At 23.4% G+C, this 21,648-nt stretch overlaps 12 protein-coding genes across 12 annotated transcripts; 5 read left to right on the top strand and 7 right to left on the bottom strand.

The window, feature by feature from the left end:
- Nucleotides 1-882: 882 nt before the first annotated feature.
- On the top strand, nt 883-1,509 carry DICPUDRAFT_85688 (uncharacterized protein; the record flags this gene model as incomplete). The annotated part of the gene is made up of 1 exon (XM_003282934.1): nt 883-1,509. The coding sequence occupies one exon, from the start codon at nt 883-885 to the stop codon at nt 1,507-1,509; it is 627 nt and encodes a 208-aa protein (XP_003282982.1).
- A 320-nt stretch (nt 1,510-1,829) lies between these two features.
- DICPUDRAFT_146624 (uncharacterized protein) lies at nt 1,830-4,117 on the bottom strand (the record flags this gene model as incomplete). The annotated part of the gene is made up of 2 exons (XM_003282983.1): nt 1,830-2,101; nt 2,185-4,117. 2 exons carry the CDS (start codon nt 4,115-4,117, stop codon nt 1,830-1,832), a joined length of 2,205 nt encoding a protein of 734 aa, XP_003283031.1.
- Nucleotides 4,118-5,093: 976 nt separating this feature from the next.
- On the top strand, nt 5,094-5,977 carry DICPUDRAFT_73989 (uncharacterized protein; the record flags this gene model as incomplete). The annotated part of the gene is made up of 2 exons (XM_003282935.1): nt 5,094-5,123; nt 5,501-5,977. The coding sequence occupies 2 exons, from the start codon at nt 5,094-5,096 to the stop codon at nt 5,975-5,977; spliced, it is 507 nt and encodes a 168-aa protein (XP_003282983.1).
- A 258-nt stretch (nt 5,978-6,235) lies between these two features.
- Nucleotides 6,236-6,832, bottom strand: DICPUDRAFT_73990 (uncharacterized protein; the record flags this gene model as incomplete). Its single annotated transcript, XM_003282984.1, has 1 exon — nt 6,236-6,832. One exon carries the CDS (start codon nt 6,830-6,832, stop codon nt 6,236-6,238), a length of 597 nt encoding a protein of 198 aa, XP_003283032.1.
- Nucleotides 6,833-8,410: 1,578 nt separating this feature from the next.
- DICPUDRAFT_73991 (uncharacterized protein) lies at nt 8,411-8,932 on the top strand (the record flags this gene model as incomplete). The annotated part of the gene is made up of 1 exon (XM_003282936.1): nt 8,411-8,932. One exon carries the CDS (start codon nt 8,411-8,413, stop codon nt 8,930-8,932), a length of 522 nt encoding a protein of 173 aa, XP_003282984.1.
- Nucleotides 8,933-9,540: 608 nt separating this feature from the next.
- Nucleotides 9,541-11,175, bottom strand: DICPUDRAFT_18996 (uncharacterized protein; the record flags this gene model as incomplete). The annotated part of the gene is made up of 3 exons (XM_003282985.1): nt 9,541-9,650; nt 10,140-10,877; nt 11,001-11,175. Coding segments are annotated over 3 exons (1,023 nt in total), but the record flags the coding sequence as incomplete, so codon positions are not given.
- A 1,153-nt stretch (nt 11,176-12,328) lies between these two features.
- On the top strand, nt 12,329-12,916 carry DICPUDRAFT_25157 (uncharacterized protein; the record flags this gene model as incomplete). Its single annotated transcript, XM_003282937.1, has 1 exon — nt 12,329-12,916. The coding sequence occupies one exon, from the start codon at nt 12,329-12,331 to the stop codon at nt 12,914-12,916; it is 588 nt and encodes a 195-aa protein (XP_003282985.1).
- Nucleotides 12,917-13,096: 180 nt separating this feature from the next.
- On the bottom strand, nt 13,097-13,519 carry DICPUDRAFT_146630 (uncharacterized protein; the record flags this gene model as incomplete). The annotated part of the gene is made up of 1 exon (XM_003282986.1): nt 13,097-13,519. The coding sequence occupies one exon, from the start codon at nt 13,517-13,519 to the stop codon at nt 13,097-13,099; it is 423 nt and encodes a 140-aa protein (XP_003283034.1).
- A 483-nt stretch (nt 13,520-14,002) lies between these two features.
- On the bottom strand, nt 14,003-15,004 carry DICPUDRAFT_146631 (uncharacterized protein; the record flags this gene model as incomplete). The annotated part of the gene is made up of 2 exons (XM_003282987.1): nt 14,003-14,274; nt 14,350-15,004. 2 exons carry the CDS (start codon nt 15,002-15,004, stop codon nt 14,003-14,005), a joined length of 927 nt encoding a protein of 308 aa, XP_003283035.1.
- A 628-nt stretch (nt 15,005-15,632) lies between these two features.
- DICPUDRAFT_73996 (uncharacterized protein) lies at nt 15,633-16,619 on the top strand (the record flags this gene model as incomplete). The annotated part of the gene is made up of 1 exon (XM_003282938.1): nt 15,633-16,619. One exon carries the CDS (start codon nt 15,633-15,635, stop codon nt 16,617-16,619), a length of 987 nt encoding a protein of 328 aa, XP_003282986.1.
- Nucleotides 16,620-16,946: 327 nt separating this feature from the next.
- DICPUDRAFT_73997 (uncharacterized protein) lies at nt 16,947-18,375 on the bottom strand (the record flags this gene model as incomplete). The annotated part of the gene is made up of 3 exons (XM_003282988.1): nt 16,947-17,981; nt 18,061-18,219; nt 18,286-18,375. 3 exons carry the CDS (start codon nt 18,373-18,375, stop codon nt 16,947-16,949), a joined length of 1,284 nt encoding a protein of 427 aa, XP_003283036.1.
- A 598-nt stretch (nt 18,376-18,973) lies between these two features.
- Nucleotides 18,974-20,822, bottom strand: DICPUDRAFT_96244 (uncharacterized protein; the record flags this gene model as incomplete). Its single annotated transcript, XM_003282989.1, has 1 exon — nt 18,974-20,822. The coding sequence occupies one exon, from the start codon at nt 20,820-20,822 to the stop codon at nt 19,077-19,079; it is 1,746 nt and encodes a 581-aa protein (XP_003283037.1). The 3' UTR covers nt 18,974-19,076.
- Nucleotides 20,823-21,648: the final 826 nt, after the last annotated feature.

Raw genomic sequence — 21,648 nt, forward strand, 5'->3', positions numbered from 1 at the left:
TTTGTGTTTTATTTACAGCGTGTTAGTTAACTTTAAATGATTTAATACAATATATAAACGGATCAATTTAAATTGATTTAATTTGTTGTATAAATATAACGGTAATTATTATGATTATTATGATAATTATTATGAATAGATTCCTTATATTTTTTTGGATAAATAAAAAATAAAATTAAAAAAAAAAATTAATTTAAAAAATAATTAAAAAAATTTTTAAAAAAATATTAAAAAAAAAATAAAAAAAAAAAAATTAAAATAAAAAAAAATCTTTTTTATTATTTTCTTTTTTTTATAATCATCATATTTGTTTAATTTAATTTTTTTTCCATAAGATTTTTTCTTTGGTATTACACAAGGTATTCGATTGTGTTTTTTCAAATAACTATTTAATTGGTTTTTTGGAGGTGCCCCTATAATAAAAATAAAATGTTTAAAAATAACAATTTAAGATTAATACATAAAAGTATATAAATCCTATTATAAATAATACATCCATATAAAATATTATTAACTCTTTATTTTCCAATTAAATTTAAATTCAATTCTTTTATTATAAATATAATTTATTGTTATAATTTTAATCATTATTATTTTTTAATTTTTTTAATTTTTTTTTAAATAATTTTAAATTTTTTTTATTTTTTTTTTTAAATAATTTTTTTTTTAATTTTTCATTTTCAATCATTTAATTTAATTTACAATTGTGTGTTTTCATTAACCTTTTTTTTAAATTATAACATACTATATATATATACATATAATATTATTATTTTTGTAATATTTTATTTATAAAACTTTTTTTAAAAAAAAAAATAAAAAAAATAAATCAATATAGCAATAACAAAAATGGCATCAACAGATAAAATCAAATTAGCAGATATGAGAGAAGATTATAAAATGGGACATTTGGAAGAAGACGAACTATTAGACTCACCATTTAAAATGTTTGATTTATGGATGTCAAATGAAATCCAATGGAAGTCAGATAGAGAAGCAAATGCAATGACATTATCAACCTGCTCAATAGATTTAAAACCATCGGCTAGAATAGTATTATTAAAACACTATGATGAAAAAGGTTTTGTATTTTATACAAATTATAACAGTCGTAAAAGTAAAGAATTAACAGAGAATCCATATGCCGCATTAACTTTTCTTTGGACACAACGTCAAGTTCGTATCGAAGGTAAAGTCGAAAAAGTCTCACGTGAGGAATCTGAAGCCTACTTTAAAACCAGACCACATGCCAATCAAATTGGTGCATGGGTAAGCGAATTCCAATCATCGGAAATCACTAAAGAACAAATGGCTGATAATCAAACACGTTTAGAAAAACTTTATGAAGACAAACCAGTACCATTACCACCATTTTGGGGTGGATGGAGAGTTATTCCATCAGCATTCGAGTTTTGGCAAGGTAAAGGTGGCAGAGTTCATGACCGTATCAAATATTTACCAAGTAATGACAACACAAACTCATGGTTCCATAAAAGATTATCACCATAATATTTCAATAATAAATATGTTAATATAAAGAAAAATAAAAAACAAAAGAGTATTATTATTTAATTTTTTTGTAGTTTATTTATTTAATTTTTTTATATTTTTATTTATAGGGGGAGGGGAGGATGTTGTTTGTTATCGTTATTGTTGTTGGTATTGTTGTTGGTATAAACTTATTATTATTTAAATTTTATTATTATTTAAATTATATTATTATAAATATTAATTTTATATTTGATTTTTTATAATGTTATATTTTTTTTAACCATATGGATTATGTTATGTATGATATATTATAAAGTTTTTTTTATATAAAGATTAGGCTATGGTATATAATTAAATATAACATTTGATTCACTTGAATATTGAGTACCATCGTTAGTAACTTTAATTGTAACATCGTTGGTACTATTGACATTTGTAGGAACTGTGCAAATAATAGTACCTTTCTCGTAAAAGGTAGCAGCAACTGCAATATTACCAAAATAAACTTTCAAATCATTACCATTTGAGAAATTGGCTCCTAAAACCACAACTCTTGTGCCTACTCTAGCCATAGCTGGAATTATTTCTTGAACTGTTGGTGGTAATGGTACTAAAGTAATAATAATAATAATGAAATAATTAATAAAATGAAATAAATTTATAATAATAATAATAATAATAATAAATATTTACCATCTTGTTTATCAGTTAAATAAATTGTGTGTGAAAATACTTCGATTGGATCAGATAAAACAATAGCTTCTGGGAAAGATTGTGATTCATTTCTTACGTATCTTTTTAAAGCAAATCTTAAACGGAATAAAGTTCTTTGTTGTTGGGTAGTTGAAAGGATTTTTAATTTTTTAAATGGAGCGAAAACACCACTGCTAAATCTACTGGTTTTAGTACCATCTATACAATTGACCAATTCAGTTTGGTCGTCATTTCTTAAGAGTGTTGCTTCTACATAAAAGTTTGAAAGATTTTCATTTTCGACACCTGGACCGCAAATCATTACTTGAGGGAATGGTTTTAAAATTCTTTGATAAACAGTTGATGATGGAGGTTGACGGGCAATCTTTAAATAATAGGATCCTGATGATTCACCACTTTGGCTTGAATCATTGGAGGATAAAGAGGCGAATGTTGTTGGTTTAGATTCGATGGATGATGATTGGGGTGGGGTTGGTTTTGATATAGGTACATTTTGAATTGGTGAGGATGGTGGTTGGACTGGTGAAGAGATTTCGAAATTTTGTACAGGTGAAATTGGTGTTTCTATATTCATTGCCATAGAGGCATTATTTATATTTGTAGTTGAATCTATATTTGGGAAAAGTGGAGGTATAGTAATTGAAAAACCTGGTGATTCAACTTTAACTTGCGGTATTTTATTATTGGTTGAAATATGATTTATATTTTTAGTTAAGTTTGCTATATTATCGTTTATATATGGTACATTGGTTGATAAAATTCTTTTTAAATCTAAAAGTGTACCGGAATCTAATTGTAGGATGGCTAGTAATATTGCCAATAGCTTTCTAGATAAACTGCCAAACCAATGATGAAATTGGAAGAGATCACCAAGAGGTAAGGATACGATACCGGCTACAAAATGAATCATATCGATTGGAATATTTGGATCGAGGGATAAAAGTTTTTGTACGTGTAAAAAGGTATTGGAAAGATTACTGTCACCACCTAATGAAGTGTTAAAGGTACGAAGACGTTCAAAAGAGATGGAACGGAAGTATTCTTGAATTTTAATGAAAAATGAGAATTGGGTTTGTGGAGTGCCTGGTGGAATGATGTTGTTGGTTAAATGATGCAATTGAATGTAGGAGATCTTTGCGAATAAGTTTGCTAACTCTTTAAAATCCATAAATAATTTAAGGGCGTGGTTTGATGGATCTTGAAGGTATGAATTATAGTTGGAAAGTGATAATTGTGAGATTATCTGTGGAATATCAGAAAACATCTTTGTGAGTAATTGAAATCTGTTCTCTTCAGTCAACTGTGGTTGGATAACTTTACAAAGAAAGAATAAATGTTGAATAGACTCTTGTGATAGCATTTCAATTGAAGAGTATAACTCTAACAACTCTGTTTTAATATCTCCAGTCATAAAAGTTTGATCCATTAATTGCATTTGTTGTTGAAGCTTAAATAATTCATCTTGTTGTAACTGTTGAACTTGTTGTTGTTGTAATAGTTGTTGTTGTTGTAGTTGTTGTTGTTGTAATAATAATTGCTGGATTTGATGTTGGGTTTGCTGTTGTTGATGATGGTGATTTAATTGAATATGATTACTATGGACTGATGATAAACTTGGTTGTAATAATGGTGATGTAGTTAAATCATATCCGTTGTGCACAATAGTTGTATTGGTTGTGGTTAAAAGTGGTGGTGATATATGACCAGTTGTGGTATGATGTGCGTGTTGTTGTTGTTGTTGTTGTTCAACCTCTAACTGACTTGAGAAATCGTTAAAAGATGTTAAATTATATCTATTATTTACATTACTAATACTAGTATTTAATCCATATTGATTTACGAATCCATTTAAATCAATATTGGATTGTGATAATCTAAAATTATCAAATGAATAATATTCTTGATTTGACATTTTTATTTATTTTATTATTAATTTTATTTTATTTTTTTTATTTTTTTGTAAAAAGGAATGAATATGATTTATTATTAATTTAAATATTTATTAATTTATTAAGAAAATTTATTAGTGCTATCTTTTACTATATTCTTATTTATTTCTAAAAAAAATATAAAAAAAAATAAAACTAAATTATTTCTATTTTTATTCTATAAAATTTGAATATGAAAAATGTGATTATATGTGATTACTATTAAATTATATATCTAAAATAATAAATATTCATTGGATAAATAAATAATTAAAAATATAAAAAAAAATATGTGTGTGAAGATATTATTATTTATTATATTATATTATATATATTAATATTATTAAAATATATTAAAATTTTTTTTTTTCTATTATTATATTTATGAATATATATTTATATAAATTAATGTGATTGATAAATTTTTGATTAATGAAATAGATTATTATTAAACTCTTTTAGTTTTTTTAAAAAAAAAATAAAATATGTATTATTTTCTACACACAAAAATATTTTAAAAAATTTAAAAAAAAAATTTTGAAAAAATTTCAAAAAAAAAAATTATAAAAAAATTTAAAAAAATTAAAAAAAAAAAAAAAAAAAAAAAAAACTTTTTATTTTTTTTTTTTTTTTTTAATTGTTTTCTAATTTTATTTTTTTAATTGGGATCGACGTTGTTTAATAGGCGATTTTCCTATTATTGGTGATATTTCTTATTTTTAAATTTAAACTTTGGTAATAAAATTGTATATCATATATGAAAAATCTTCTCGTTTGATTCCAATACTTTGGTTACCATCATAACCTGATGCAAAGAAAAAATGTAATTTACATATATTTTACCCTTGCAATAATTAACTCAAAGTATAATATTTCATCTTCCTCGTGGTTTACTTTAATTGTATAAATAAATAATTATTTTTTTACATTTTCATTCAAATTTTTTTTTTTTTATTTGTAATGTGTAACGATAGAAGGTGGTTTTTATTGGTAATATTGATTTGATTGCAATATTTTTTATTTTTTAAAAAAATACAGTTTTTTTTAACGCATATAAAAACACCTGCATAGCTATATCATAATTCAGCGAATCAAAAAATATCTAAAAATTGACAGTAAATAGTTTTTTAATTTTTTTTTTTTAAATTCTTTTTTATTTTTTTTTTTTAGATATTTTTATTTTTTGATATTTTTTAATTTTTTTTTTTTTTTAAATTTTGTTTTTATATTTATTTTTTTTAAATGTATAAAAAGTAAAATGGATAAAACGTTGTGCACATAAACATATAATACTCGCAGTTCACATAAATGGGATCCGAAAATATGCTGCCAAAAAAAAACATGTGATACCAACAGAATATTTATAGCCTTTATTATCAAATTGGTCTTATTCAACCTTTAATAACGACATAACGAACGAAGACCTACCACCCTTGCCAACAACCGTTAAAATATTAAAGCTTGTTAATATTAATAGAAAATTAACACCATTATCAATACCAAACAGTGTAACAAGCCTAACCATAGAATACTTTACAAAACTAAATCTATCGAAACATACCATCCCACCAAGTGTAGAGAAATTATCGCTAAGATATAAAACCTTCGCCATGCACAGTCAAGACTGCATACCTCCAACCGTTCGTATACTCAAAATCAAAGGTAACTTTACCCAGGAACTATCGCCTAGTTGGATACCACCATCGGTACATACTATTAAACTACCCTCTAAATATTTCTTTAAATTGGATTCAGCGCCACCATCCGTTACGACCATCAAAAGATATAAAAAAAGAAAAATTAAAAAAGACTTTAGTTATAAATACGCAAAATATTTAAAATAAACAATGATACCAAGAAGTCACCAACAATCGAAATTACAACCTTTAAAAATCAAAAAAACCAATCGATATTATTAGAAACGATATCAATTAAAATTTAAATAATAAATAAAAATAATATTATTGTTTAAAAAAAAAAATTTATAAATACTACAACTTATTATTAAAAAAGAAATAATTAAAAAAAAAAAAAATTAAAAAAAAAAAAAAAAAAAGAGATATTTTAAAACTAAAAATTATAATATATTTTATTTAAACTATTCATTCCATTCTACCGTATGAATTTTCTTTGGCTATTTCTTCTAATCTGATCTCTCTTTTTAATTGCTCGACTCTTTCTCTATTAACTCTGATTGTCTCCATAATTGATCTAGATCTATTTTTCATTATTTCACCATGTTTTTTGTGGAGACCTATATGGAATTTTAAAACCTCTTGTTTGTGGACTTTTTTGGCATGGCTTTCAACTTTTTGTTTATAATTTTCTGAAGCTAATGGATACTTTTCGAAGACCCTGGAAACTGTGTGGCACATTTTCATCTTTTTTGATTCTATTTTGTTTAAGATTTCGTTTTTCTTTTCATTTAAAACATTTTTATGTTTTTGGAAAGCCTCGTTGATCTCTTTGTGGTCTTCTTCTTTTTCTTTAATTAATAATTCAATTTCGGTGTTAAGGACCTCGACTCTAATGGACTTCATATTAAATATGGAAGTTTCATCATCATTTTCTATTTTTCTTTTAAAATTTTTTTTTGAATTATATGTATTATTATTAACATTGTTATTATTGTTAACATTATTATTATTGTTAACATTATTATTATTGTTAATATTATTATTATTATTATTGTTATCCATTTTTTTTTTTTTAATATATAAATTATAGCCAATATTATTATTATTTAATTTTTTTTTAAGGAGATTACTATAAAATTTTATATGAGATTTTTTTAAGGTGATTGTTTTGAAAAATTATTTTTAAAAGAAACAATAATTTGTTTTTATAATCAATTTTTTTTTATTAATTTACTTTTCTAAATTTTAGTAGATGATTTAAATACCAAAAAAAGAAATAAAATTAAATAAAAAAATTAAAAAAAAATAAAATTTTAATTCGAAAAAGTGTGGGTGGGGGGGTACTCGCAGCACGAAAAATTAAAACCTCATAAAAAAAATCTAATCATAAAAAAATGAAAATTAAAACACTATGATTAATTTTAATATGAAAAAAAATTTAAAACACTATGATTAATTTTAATATGAAAAATTTTTTTTAAAAAACTATGATTAATTTTAATATGAAAAAAAAATCCAATATAATTTTTTATTATTAATTTTTTTCTTTTTTTTATATTATATTCAAAAATTTTTATATTTTTCAATGATAAAAAGATCAATTGTCAAAAAAAAAAACTAATAAATAATCATAAATACTTTCGTAACTGCAGTATTTATATTAAAGTATATGTTTTATTACCAATTATTATTTACTAATTTTTTTTATATTATTAAAATAGTATTTATTGCTTAATTGAATTAAAATTGAATGTTGTTAAAATGTGATTAAGTTTTTTTAGTATATTTTAAAAAAATTCAATTCTTTTTTTTATAAAATATTACGGTAGTAGAGTAAATTAATTTAGGCTAAATTACTTTATGCCATTTTTTTTTTCTTTTTTCTTTTCTTTTTTCTTTTCTTTTTTTTTTTTTTTTTTATGATTATAAAAAAAAACCAATAAATTATTTAAATTAAATTCTAATTATATTATTGTTTATAATTTTTTGGTAACCAGATAAATTACTTTTTGTTCTGGTTTCATAAAAAGTTGAAAAAAAAAAAAAAAAAAAGAAAAAAAAAAAGAAAAAAATAAAAAAAAAAAGATTTTTTTTGACATGAACAAAATTCAAAAATGATTTAATTTTTAATTTTTTTAATAATATACTTTCAGACCATTAACCATTTAAATAATAAACAATCAGATTATGATGGCTTTTGGCGAAAAAAGACAAATTCGAATGTAAAGGTGGAAAAATAATAAAAACAAATAAAATAAATAATTACAAGTTAAAATATAAATAATTTTTAGATAATTTATTTAGATGAAGTGGACCAGGAAATTTATTTTTATATAATTTTATATATATTTGCGAAATTTACAAATTATTTTACCAACTCTAGTGAAATTAAATAGTTTTATATAATTTGGGTTTTTTTAAAAAAATAAAAACTATAAATAAGAGGTAATTTTTTTTTTTTTAATCATTCATCCAACAATCTTTTATATTTAAAAAATAGTTAGTTAACATTAATAACCCTTTGTTAATAATAGTAATAGTAAATAAGTAATAGTAATAGTAAATCAGCAATAGTTTTTTTTTTTTTTTCCCAATTTTATCAAAAAAGTTTTTAATAACTGCAATCAATCCATCAACAAAATGAGATTCTTATTCTTTTTAATTGTCTGTGTTTTAGCTTTCGCCACTAGCGCTGTTCGTGCTATCGATTGCGAAATGTGCCAATATGCCTTCAGCGTTACTGAAGATCTCCTCTACCAAAATGCTTCAGTCGTTGATATCCTTCCAGCTTTAAGTTCAGCCTGTAACTACCACGGTGAAGAATTTGCCGAAACCTGTAATGAAATTGTTGACAACCTCGGTTTCGTCTTATTAGACAAAGCCAACGAACAAGAAAATGCTCTTGAAGCTTGTTCAGATTTAGGTGTTTGTCAAGTTGAAAATGATCTCCTCAAGAAACACCACTGGAAGAAACACTTAAGACCACACAAATGGAACCCATTCAAGAAATTAAAGTGCTCAGCCTGTAAACACATCGTCAAAGCTGCTGAAAAAGCCATCAACAAAGGTACTGATGAAGGTAAACACTTTGCTTCATCTGAATGCAAACACTTAGGCAAACCATTATCCCACGTCTGTAACAAAGTAAGATATATAACTTAAAAACTGACAAAACGAAAGTTCACATACTAATTAAAATTTTTTTTTTAATTCGAAAATTAACAGTTAGTTGGCAAGATCTTCCACAAAGTTATTGCTGAATTAAAGAGACACGAAAACCCATCCAAAATTTGCAAGAAACTCCACATGTGCAAATAAATGGTTTGACCCATTGATTAAATCCAATATCCTTTGGATTTCTTTGTACCTATTTACCCATTATTGTTTTTTAAATATGAAAGGAAAATAATTTTAAATAAAATAGAGCACAAATTTTTTTTTTTTTTTAAAAAAGTATTTTAGTCTTTTACTTTTTTTAGTGTATTATTATTTTATGGAAATACTTTTTATATAAACTAAAAATAAAATAGAATTATTAAAATAGCGGCATGTTTGAAAAAGAAAAAAACAGCTGTTATTGATGATGACGATTATAACTGTTATAGTTTATTTTTATTTATTAATTCATTAAAAATTTTAATAATTGATTTTTGATTTATAATTACTACCATATCAAACAATAGTTTATTTTCTAGATAATGTTGATTTAGAGGTGTTGTAATAATTTGATTTAAGGAAGGAGGAAGTGGCATTTTAATTGTATTTTGATTATCTATGATTAAAGTTTCAATTGATTTCGGTAGCCAGTCTTCGGAAATAAGTTGTGTAAAGTTTCTACCCAGTTCTAATAAGGTGATCGATGGTGGGAGTGTGGGCCTATCTTTATTTGTATTTATAATTTTTTCGCAATAGTAGTAACCAATTTTTAAAGATTTTAAATTTGTTAATGATGATAGATTTGTTTTTTCAAATGGTTCAGTTTTTAAAATGATTTCTAGACAAACTAATGAATTTGGGAACTGTGTAACGGTGCTTAATCTGAGTTTAAGTGATTTTAAATTTTTGAAAACTGAAAAGTTGAAATTGATATAAAACTTTTTACATTTCGAAAAATCTAGTTCAGTAATTGTTGTGTAGAATTGGTCTGATGCTGATGTTCCGTATATTAAGCTGTTGTGATGGTTAAATGGGGCTTGAGTTGGGTTAAGATATTTGAATGTTGTAACGTTGTTATTGTGTGGTAATTTTTTTAAATATCTAATATCATATGATTTTAATACAGTTACACTTGGTGGAATGGTTGAAGCTTTAATCTTGAGTGATTCACAAATTGTTAAATCGGTGACGGTTTGTGAAATTGATGAGATACTTAATGGATGGTCTAAAGTAGCAAGTTTAAAAAGGAGATAGTTTGGTATAAAGTTATCTTTTTGTGTTACAACTGATTTCTTGAACCCATTTAAAACTAGCTTTTCTATATTGGTTGGTAATATGTTCACACCACGTACCATTGTGTGTTGGTTAAAAGACTTTCCAAACTTGAGAGTTTTTAAACTACTTGGAAGACAAGAGGGAGATTTAAATGGTCGATTAAAGTGATAGCCAAATTTCAAATAGACCAATGTGTCTGGTAGGATATTCTCTTCTATGGTTTTGTTGAATTGGGAACCGAATCTAATATACTTTACTTGTGGCGGAATAATGCCAGCATAGGATATCTCTTGATTGAAGGCATATCCAAACTTTATGTACTCCAAAGCATCTGGTAGGCAATGCGGTGATAATAGAGTGTTAAAATGATCACCAAACACAACCTTGACAACACTGGAAGGAATAACACCCTCTTGCAACTCTTGATTGAAATGACTCGAAAATATTAAAGTCTTCAATGTCATTGGCAATACCCCAATACCAATAGGTTTGTCAAACGAAAAGCCTAAATCCAAACACTGTAACCCATTGAACTGATAATGTGAGATGGTTTGATTATAACTCTGGTTAAACTTGAAGTGTTTGAACCTTGTTACACCAGCAGTAGAATTTGGGTCCACTAAAAAATCTGTCGGTAATTTTTCATCGAATGATTTACCATCAAATTCAATACACTCTATATTTGGTGGCAGTGTCTTTAGTTTGTTGATTACCATTTCCTTGTTCACATTAAATATGTTTATTTTAACGGAATATAGATACTCTTTGAACATATAATGCCTATAGAGTTTCAGAGAACTTAGGGGTAAGCTATCTTCAAATATCTCTATAGGCTCAATAAATAAAAACCTTGTGCTGTAATTTTTATTAAAAATTCTCAAATGTTTAAATATTATTTTTTTAATATATATATTATGAAAAACATTATAAAAGAGCGATGATAATATTGGATTATAACTATTATTTTCTATGTTATTATCACTATTAATACTATCATTTTTATTATTACTATTGTTATTACTACTAATATTCATTATTTTTAAATGATACAATTGTTTTATCCATATTGTGTGCAGTGGGGTGGTGCAGCGGTGTTAATAATATCCAAATTATTATTAAAAAAAAAATTAAAAAAAAATTAAAATAAATTAAAAAAATAAAAATAAAAATAAAAAAAAAATAAAAATAAAAAGAAAAAAAATCCCTCATAAAAGAATCAAATACAATTATCTCTTTCAAATATATATTTATATAATATATTTATATAATATATTTATATAATATATTTATATAATATATTTATAAATATCTATTCACAAATTATATTTTTGTTTTCAAACGAATAAAAATTGAAATTTAATTATTTTTTCCAAGCAAGAAGATTATTAATAATTTTCTTTATTTTTTATTTTAAATTTATTAAAATGGTTAGTGTGATCCAATCTTATTAAAAAATATCACATGCGTAATACGATTATGTGAAAAAAAAAAAAAAAAAAACAAAAAAAAAAAAAATTAAAAATATTAAAAAAAACAAAAAAAAAAAAAACTATTTTTTTTGCAAAGTCCAGTATTGATCAAAAAAGCTGGGTAAGATAGTTTTAAAAATAAATTAAAAAATGTAAAAATTAAAAAAAACAAAAAAAACAAAAAATAAATTTAAAATTAAATTAAATAATAAACAACAGGGTAAAATTAAAAAGTAAAAAAAAGATAGTTTTTTTTTTGTTTGTACAATGTATAAAGAAATTAATGATGAAGGGTCACTACCAACCAACATAAAATAATATCAAAAAAGAAATAAACTAAAAAAGAGATAAACCAGGATTGGAATTTTTATTATTTTTTCTATTATTTTTTTTTTACAATGGTTTTTTAAAAAATATAAATACCAATAGTTGTAAATTTTTTTTTTATATCCAGTTTTATATTTTTATTTTTATATTAAACAAATAAATAAATAAAAGCAGTATTTGTAATAATAATAGTATTTTTCAAATAATAATAGTATTACATTAATTTCCTTTATACTCTAACTTCCTCCTCCATTTATTTGTCCTCTTCTTGTTTAATTTTTTATATTTTTTTTTTTTTTAATATCAACAAATCAATCAAATCCTCAACAAAATGAGATTCTTATTCTTTTTAATTGTCTGTGTTTTAGCTTTCGCTACCAACGCTGCCCGTGCCTTCGAATGTGACATGTGTCAATTCGCCTACAGTGTTACTGAAGATCTTGTCAACCAAAATGTCTCAGTCACTGAAATCATCCCATTCGTCTCATCAGCCTGTAACTACCATGGTGAAGAATTCTCAGGTGCCTGTGAAGAAATTGTCGATACCTTCGGTTTCGAATTAATGAACAAAGTTGTCGAACAACAAACTGCCGTCGATGCCTGTACTGATTTAGGTGTCTGTGAATTCACCCCAGGTCTCCTCAAGAAACACCACTGGAAGAAACACTTAAAACCACATAACCCATTCAAGAAATTAAAGTGCTCAGCCTGCAAACACGTCGTCAAAGCTGCTGAAAAGACCATCAACAAAGGTACTGATGAAGGTAAATCATTTGCCCACTCTGAATGCAAACACTTAGGTAAACCATTATCCCATGTCTGTAACAAAGTTGTTGACAAAGTCTTCCACAAAGTTGTCGATGAATTAAGAAGACACGAAGACCCAAATAAAATCTGTCACAAAGTCCACATGTGTTAAATTTCGATTATTTAAAAAAAAACCTTTTTTTTTATTTTTAAAATAAATAAAATAAATAAAATTTATTCTATTGTTTAAATAAAATAGAACCAACAATAATAATATTATTTTTATACAGTATATATATAGTTATAGTTTTTTAAAATATTTTTTTTATTTTTTGTTTTTTTTTTTATTATTTTAAAATTTATATATTTTATAAATATAATAAATTAAAACAAATAATAATAGATAGATATTAATTAAACAAATGGAAGCAAAACCCATTTTCTTTAATGAACCACTTTGTGTATTGAACATGTAAAAGCTTGAGAAAAACCATGGAAATATGAAAAGGAACCCTAAAATAAGAGTACATTGACAATAAAATATGTCATGGGCCACTACATCTTCTGGTGAAATAATTGAAAATGTTCCAACATTACCAATGTTACTTTTTCTAACATTTGAACCAAAATCTATAGTTGAATCAATTGTAATTCCATTGTTTTTATCATTATTATTGTTATTGTTATTGTTATTATTATTATTGTTATTGTTGTTATTGTTATTATTACTATTATTTATAGTATCATAACTTGCATCTATATCAATACCTGCCATTCTTGATAATATTTGATTTTATTGATTATTTGTTAAAATAATTAAATAAATAAATAGATAAATAAATATGTAAATAAAAATGTAAATAAAAACTTGAAAGAAAAAAAAAGAAAAAAGGTTTAAAAATGTAAAAAAGAAATAAAGGTTTAAAAAAAAAAAAAAAAAAAAAAACTAAATACTATTTTTTATTTATTATTATTATTTCTTATTATTTCCTTTTTTATTATTTTATTTTATTTTTAAAAATTTAATTTTTTTTACATTTTAAAAAAAAAAAAAATAAATAAAAATACTAATGCTTTTTTAGAAAACTAAATAACGCTAATTTTAACTAATCAATTAATTATTTTATTTTATTTTTAAAATTATAATGTAATTGTATGGTGGTTTATATACAGGAAAAAAAAAATTTCTTTTTTTTTTTTTTTTTTTTTTTTTTTTTTTTTTTTGGGGGGGGATATATTCCCTTGGTGGAAAAATAGATTAAACTTTGCCGTAAAGTTTTGCTTCTTTTTTTTCCATGAGTTTATCTTTTCCAGAGAAATAATGAAGAAAGTAATATTTGAGTTCTATTTCAAATGAAACTAATGCGTTGTCTTCCTTTTTGAAATTTGATCCGTCTGATTTTTCTACTTCAACACAAAAATTGAAAATATTAAAAAGATGGTATTTTTCATTTGTGTGAAGAGAAGCTGATTCACATGTTCTACCAAAATCTGTATCTTGACATGGAACAAATGCGTGTGGTGTTTCCTCTAAAATAAATAAATAAACATTAATATGTATTATAAACAAATAAATATTAATATGTATTATATAAGAATACCTACTTAATAAAAGTTCAGTTGGATAAATAGATGGATGTGAATAAATTTTATTAGATTCGAAAATTGGTTTTGGAATTGGGTCATCTTCACCATTTGATTTCTTTTTTGAACCATTAACTAAATGTTGCTTGACACTCGAACAATTTACAGAGGTGGTATTTGAGGGAACTAAAATATTGAAAGATTTCTCTTTGAAAGATAAACCTAAAGACTTTGGTAAACCACTGAAATGCAATACAATTGGAAATGGGTTGTGATTAATGCAATTTGAAACTGAAAATCTATTGAGGAAAATTTGGGAGAAATCTGGAAATCTATGATCGATTGGATCTAAAAATATTTGTGAGTCATCATTTAAAGTATTTGAGACATCAAATTTAAATAATCTATTTTTTCTAATATTTAACTGTGAACCTTTTTTAAAGCTGACCAATAGTTTTAATATCGAGTTTTTTTCTAACTTCTTGAGAACTGGATTCTTTGTAATTGGATCTATAATTGTATGTTCTTTCTTTTTCTTTTCTTTATATGGGGTAATATCTCCATCGATGGTCAATTTCTTTAAATTCTCTTCAACCCTTTTACTGAATCTAGGTTCATACAATCTTTTCTTATTAACCTCAGAATCTGGTATAAAATCTAAAACTTCAAACGACATTTTTTTTTATAATATATATTTTATTGTATTATTAAATTATTTATTTTTTTTATATTATTTATTTATTTTTTTTATATTATACTATTTACTATTATTTACTACTATTCACTATTATTTACTATTATTTACTATTATTTATTGCTTCTATTATTATTTAATAGGAGTAAATATTTATATCTATACGCTATGGAATTTGTAATAAATTATTATTAATAAAATTTTATTTGTTTTTTTGAAATAAATTTAAAAAATAAATTAAAAAATTTAAAAAATAAATAAATAAATAAATAATTTTGAACAACAATTATTAAAAATGTTATAATGAAATTTTATAAGCACAATGGGTGAGGGTGTTTTAAAATTTTTCGAAATATAAAAAGAAAAAATAAAAAATAAAAAATATTAAAAAAAATAAAAAAAAAATTATAAAAAATTATAAAAAATTTTTTATAATTTTTTTTATTTTTACATAATTATTTAAATTACCAAAAATTAATTATTATAACCATTTGTATTTTTATGATTATTTTATCCAAATATTTATATAAAATAAACAAATTAAATAAATTAAAAAATAAAATAAAAAAATAAAAAAATAAAAATAAATAAATACTTATAAAAATTAATAATGGAGGATATTAAAGAATTTGAAGATTGGTATAATATATTAAAAATAGAATCAACGGCTACAACCAATCAAATTCAAAATGCATACAGAAAATTAGCTAAAATATACCATCCAGATAAGAACAAAACAACAGAGGCAGTTGTAATGTTTGAAAAGATATCGATTGCACATACGACATTATGCAATGAAGAAAAGAGGAAATTATTTGATTCTCAATTATTTGCAAAAAAAGAAAAGAAGAGAAAAGAGATGGAAATGGGTAACGCTAGAAAAAAGATGAAAGAGGATTTACTATCACGTGAGAGTATACATAAAAAACGAAAAGACAACGAAGAATTACAGCGTAAACATGTGGAGCAACAGAACGAACAATTTAAACAAGATTTTATAAATCAAATAAATAAACAAATGAAAGAGGAGCAACAAAAACATCGAGATCAATTTAAAAAGGATCAGGAGTATCAGTTGGTTGTTAAATTAAAATGGAAGTCCAAACTAAACTATACCCAAGATTATATACAAAATTTATTGGCCAGTTACGGTGAAGTCGACTCATTCACCTTTGTAGAAACTCCAAGCTCTTCTTCATCTATAGCGTTGGCTGGTTTCCAATTACTGGACTCAGTTTTACAAATTTTATTAAATAAAGACGATCTAAAAAGCAAATATAAAATTAAAGTCGAAAGATTTAAAGGATCCAATAATGGCGACTCAACAGATAATATAATATTTACAAATTCAAATTCGAATGGAGTTAACACCAATACTGCTACAAGTACATTTAAATCATCAAACTCAACAACTACAACCACCACCACAACAACAACAAATACTTCCTCATCATCATCATCATCATCAATCAGCCCAAATATAACAATAACAACAACAACTAGTAATAGTAATAGCAATACAAAAATACCAGATTTAAATTTTGATGATGATGACGAAGACGATATCTTATTAAAAATGAAAAGTTTTAAGAAATAATAAAATAATAATATTATTACATTGTATTATAATATTCTAAAAGCATAACTATTATTCATCTATAGTATATCAATGATATGTTTGATTAAATTTTGTATATTTAAATGTTTTTTTTTTATTTTTTTTTAAACTTTTTTTTTTCTACATGAAAAGGTAATAAGACATACTTTATAACGTGTATATATTATTTATTTGTACAAGTAATGTAATATTATATTGTTTATTTGTTTGGGTTTGGATTTGGATTTGGATTTATATATATATAATAAATAAATAGTTTTTTTTTTTTTGTATTTTTTTTTGTATCAACCGATATTATTATTACTTTTAATTATTTTGAATTTGTTGATTTTTTTTTAAAAATTGAATTGGTTTAACTTCTTCGAGTTGAACTATTCTATTAATACGATTTGACTCTTCTTCTAAAAGGTCACCTAAAATTTGAACTTGTTCATATTGATCTTTTGAGAGATCAGCTGAAATTTGTGGAGCACCCCATAATGGAGCACGTTTACCAGAGGCTTCTTCTTGAACCTTTTGTTGTAGTTTACATAATTTAATTTGGTGGTCTTCTAATTGGTCACGAAGTAAGAGGAGATTTGAAAGGAACTTTTGGTTCTCTTGATCACGTACCATTTTTTCCATTACCATACGTTCAAAACGTTGAATACGTAACTCTTCAGTGTACATTTGTAATTGATCTTCGAGTTCAAACATCTTTTTGATTGAAACTTGCTCTTTTTCTACAACCTCTTTGACATGCTCCATCAAGATCTCGGTTTCACTCTTTTGTTTTTTCTTTTTAACTTCATAGGCATTGTAAAACATAGAGGTGTATAACATCACAGTACGGTCGTCTACCATTCCATTAACTAAATCTTCGGCATCTAAAAGCTTAGGGATGTTTAAGTTCTTTTCGGCGAAATCGAAAACTGCATTCAAACGTGCAATAGAGTCGACACCACTGCCTGCTAAATCGTCAAATAAAGATGTGGATGATTGGTCACTTGATAATTGTTTTGCCATCGATAAAAAGGCCATTCCGTCTTTAAATCCATTCTTGAATTGTGTGACATTGATACCAGTTAAATTGGAGCACCATTTTAATAAATTATTCTCTGCTTCGATTTGCTCTTGAGCTATACCTGATGAGGATAAATCTTGCTCTCCTCCACTGCCGCTTGTATTTCCGTCTGCTCTAATACCTAAAATTCTAAACTTTCTATATAATGACCATAAAAATCCAAATATCATCTTTTTATTACCATCATAAAAATCCTCTGCTCCTATACTTCTATTTTTAATATTTAAATCCTCTTCAATAAACCATAATGCAATTGAAATATTTTGAATTCTATTAATCTTTTATTTTTTTATAAAAAAAAAAAAAATTAATATTTTTATATATATTAATTTATATCCTATCATTTAATATACATACTTTATCTTTTGGTTCTGGATTAAACTTTCTTCTACATTTTTTATTTGATACCAACTCTAAGAAATAAATTAATTTGGTGCCATCTGAAAAATCAGTGGCTATATTTTCAATTTTTAAATTTTTTTTTACTAATAATGAATTTACCCAATTTAAGAATGCCTTTATTTAAAAATAATAATGTTAGTATTTAAAACAAATGCTCTATTCTATTATAATACTCTTTACCTTTTCTTGTGCTTGCTCCCATCTATTTTGAGCGATTTGGGTTTGACTCATTCCAGTGGTTGTGCTACCTTCGTGTGATGAAGTTGACATCTTTAATACTTTGTTTATTTATTATTTTTTTTAATTATTGTGTTATATAATTTTATTAAAAAAAAAATTACAATTATGTAAATTCTATAATTATCTCTATTTTTAATGATTGGGAAAAAAACTTTTTATTTTTTTTTTTGTTTTATTTAAAAATAATAAAAAAATAAAAAGAAAAAAAAAAATTTTATTTTTTTAGATTTTTTCTTTTTTTTTTTTTTTTTTTTTTTTTAATCATTATTTTCATTATTATAAATTGTTTTTAGATTATATGCGCATGTGTTTTTTTTTTTTTTAATGATAACATTATCATTAAAAAAAAGAAAAAATGAGAGAGGGGGGAAAATTTAACTTTATTCACCCCCCCACTTTTCAGCCCAACTTGGGTAAATAAAATAAATCTAGATTAAAAATAATATCCCATTTGATTGTATATTTTTTTACACACTTTTTTTATCCCAATAAAAAATACTTAACAATATTATTTTTATTGACTTCATTCAAAAAAAAAAAAAAAAAAAACTAATTAAAAGTATATGATATATTTTTATTTGTTTTGAAAAAAAAATAAAAAGAAATAAAAAGAAAGAATATAAAAAATATGATATTTAAAGTTTTTTTTTTTTTTTTTTATACTTTTAAATATAATAAAAAAAAAAAAATTTTGAAATTATAAATTTTTTATTTAAAACCATTATTATTTTTTATAAATAACCAATTTGAATATTATTTAATTTTGAATATGTTGTTAATTGTTTTAATAATTCGGTGTTATTGATAGTACCATTTATATTGATTATATTTGATTCTAAATTAAATATTTTTAATTGGCTATTATTTTTTAAAGTTGTTAAAACGATTTCAATAATTTCATTTGAAAGAGTTATTTGATTTTGTGATAAATTTAAAGATTTTATATTTTTAAAATCTTTTGATTCGTATCTAAATTTATCGTTGCTATTTACAATTATATTATTACTATTATCGATATTATTATTAATATTATTATTATTATTATTATTATTAATTTCTATAATATTGTTATTACCTATTATTAAATTTTCTTGAAAATCGTTTAATAATAAATTTTTTAAACCATTATTTCCAATTTTATTTAATGAAAGATTTAATTCTTTTAAATTGGTTTCTTTGAGAATTTGATAAAAATATATGCAACCATTTTCCCCAATATCGTTCATTGATAGATTGAGAGTTTTAATTGTTTTATTTGAAAGTAAACTGGTGCACAATATCTTTGAAGCATCGGAATCAAATTTATTTGAAGATAAATTAATATTTTCAATTGAACGATTTTGAGAAATGGCTTTTGAAATTTGTTTTGCGCCTTCCAAACCCAATTGATTTGAACTAAGATCAATTGTAACAATCGAACAAACTGACAATGAGAGTGCATTGGTTATAAATTTAATACCTTGTTCTTGAATTGAGTTTCTAGTTAGATTGATGGACTTTATGGATTTGTTTGATTGTAAGGCCATACCAATTCCCGATGCACCATCATTTCCTAATAGGTTACCCCAAAGGTCAATCTCTACCAATGAGATGTTATCTTTTAAATACTGACAGATATAGTTGCTACCCATGCTACCAATAGAGTTACATCTTAGATCTAATTCTTTAATGGTCTTATTTTGAGACAATGCCGATCCAATTTCTTTAGCTCCCTCATCACCAATTTCATTATGTGATAATGATAGTTTGAATAATGATTTGGTGTATGGTAAACCCTTTGCCATTTCAATGGTACCTGTTTTACCCAAGCTGTTATATGATAAAATAATTTCTCTAATGGTAGAATTGTTCTTGAATAATTGTCCCAATGGCTTGCCTGATTTACTACCCAAACCACAATAAGACAATCCTAAAAACTTGATACTTTCATTGGTCTCTAATGCTTTGGCCAATCTTTCGAATCCTACATCACCAATTTTATTTGAAAATAAATTTATACTTGTTAAACAACTTGAAGGTCTTGAAAACACGTTGATGATTACTTCAATGTAGGGTAGCTTCATTGGCTCTCCATCAATAACACTTAATTGCTTCATCGATGTCATTTTATTTAATTGTTTAAAACATTCTAAACTTGGTAATTGTTGATTTCTATCCAATTTTATACTATCCAATATTGATAAACCAATTTCATTCCAAAGCTTACATGTTTTTATTATATTACTAAATTCTTTATGGTTTGGTATTTCAATTTTATAAGATTTTATAATTATTTTAAATATTAAAATTAAAATTTCAATTGGTAATGAGTTTATAATATTTATATTATTATTATTATTATTATTATTATTATTTAAATTATTATTATAGTTTATTATATTATTATTTTTTTTTATTATAACTATATCATCGATATTATTTTCTTTTTTTAAAATATTTTTAATTTTTTTTGAAATATTCCATTTTGTTATTTTCATTTTGGTAATATATATGGTTTGGATTTGAACTTATATTTATATTTGAATAATTATTTTTGGTTTTACTACTATTTATTATTTTTTTTTGAATTTATGAAAAAAAATTTTTTGAATTTGGAATGAAAAAAAATTTTAAATTAAAAAAAAATGAAAATTAATAAAAAAATTAAAATAATTTGTAAAAATTATAATAAAGGTTTAAAAATTATATGAAAATGAAACGTATGTGATAATGAAAAAATAAAAGTAGAAATTGTTTTTTAATAATAATAAATGGCTTTAATGTGGAAAAACAATAGTTTTTAAAATAAAAACAACAGAAACAGATTAAATGCGTTGATGTGATTGATTTATGCAGTTGTTTTATTTTAATTGAATTATTATTTTCATATATAAATTATATCTATTTAAATATATATTTATTAACTAATACACATATATGTATATTCAATTGTACTTTTTTTTTTTTTTTTTTTTTTTTTTTTTTCCTGAATTTAAAAATAATAATTTAATTTAAAAAAAAATAAAAAAATAAAAATTAAAAAAAAATAAAATTTAAATAAACAAAAATATATATATATACATATATGTATATATTATATTTTTAGAAAATAGTCATTTTTTTTTTGCACATAAATTTTTTTTATCTTTTTATCTTTTTTTATATGAGAGTGCGAAGAAGAGTGCGTGTTGTTTTTAAATGTGAAAGTGTGTTATTAATAAAATTTATATGAGAGTGTGTGTATTGTTAGGTAATAGTGTGTGTTGTTAAGTGAGAGTGTGTGTGAATTTGATATGAGGTGTTTATTATATTTATAGCACAGTT

Source organism: Dictyostelium purpureum (genome assembly GCF_000190715.1).
Source record: "Dictyostelium purpureum unplaced genomic scaffold DICPUscaffold_2, whole genome shotgun sequence".
NCBI classification, from domain to species: domain Eukaryota; phylum Evosea; class Eumycetozoa; order Dictyosteliales; family Dictyosteliaceae; genus Dictyostelium; species Dictyostelium purpureum.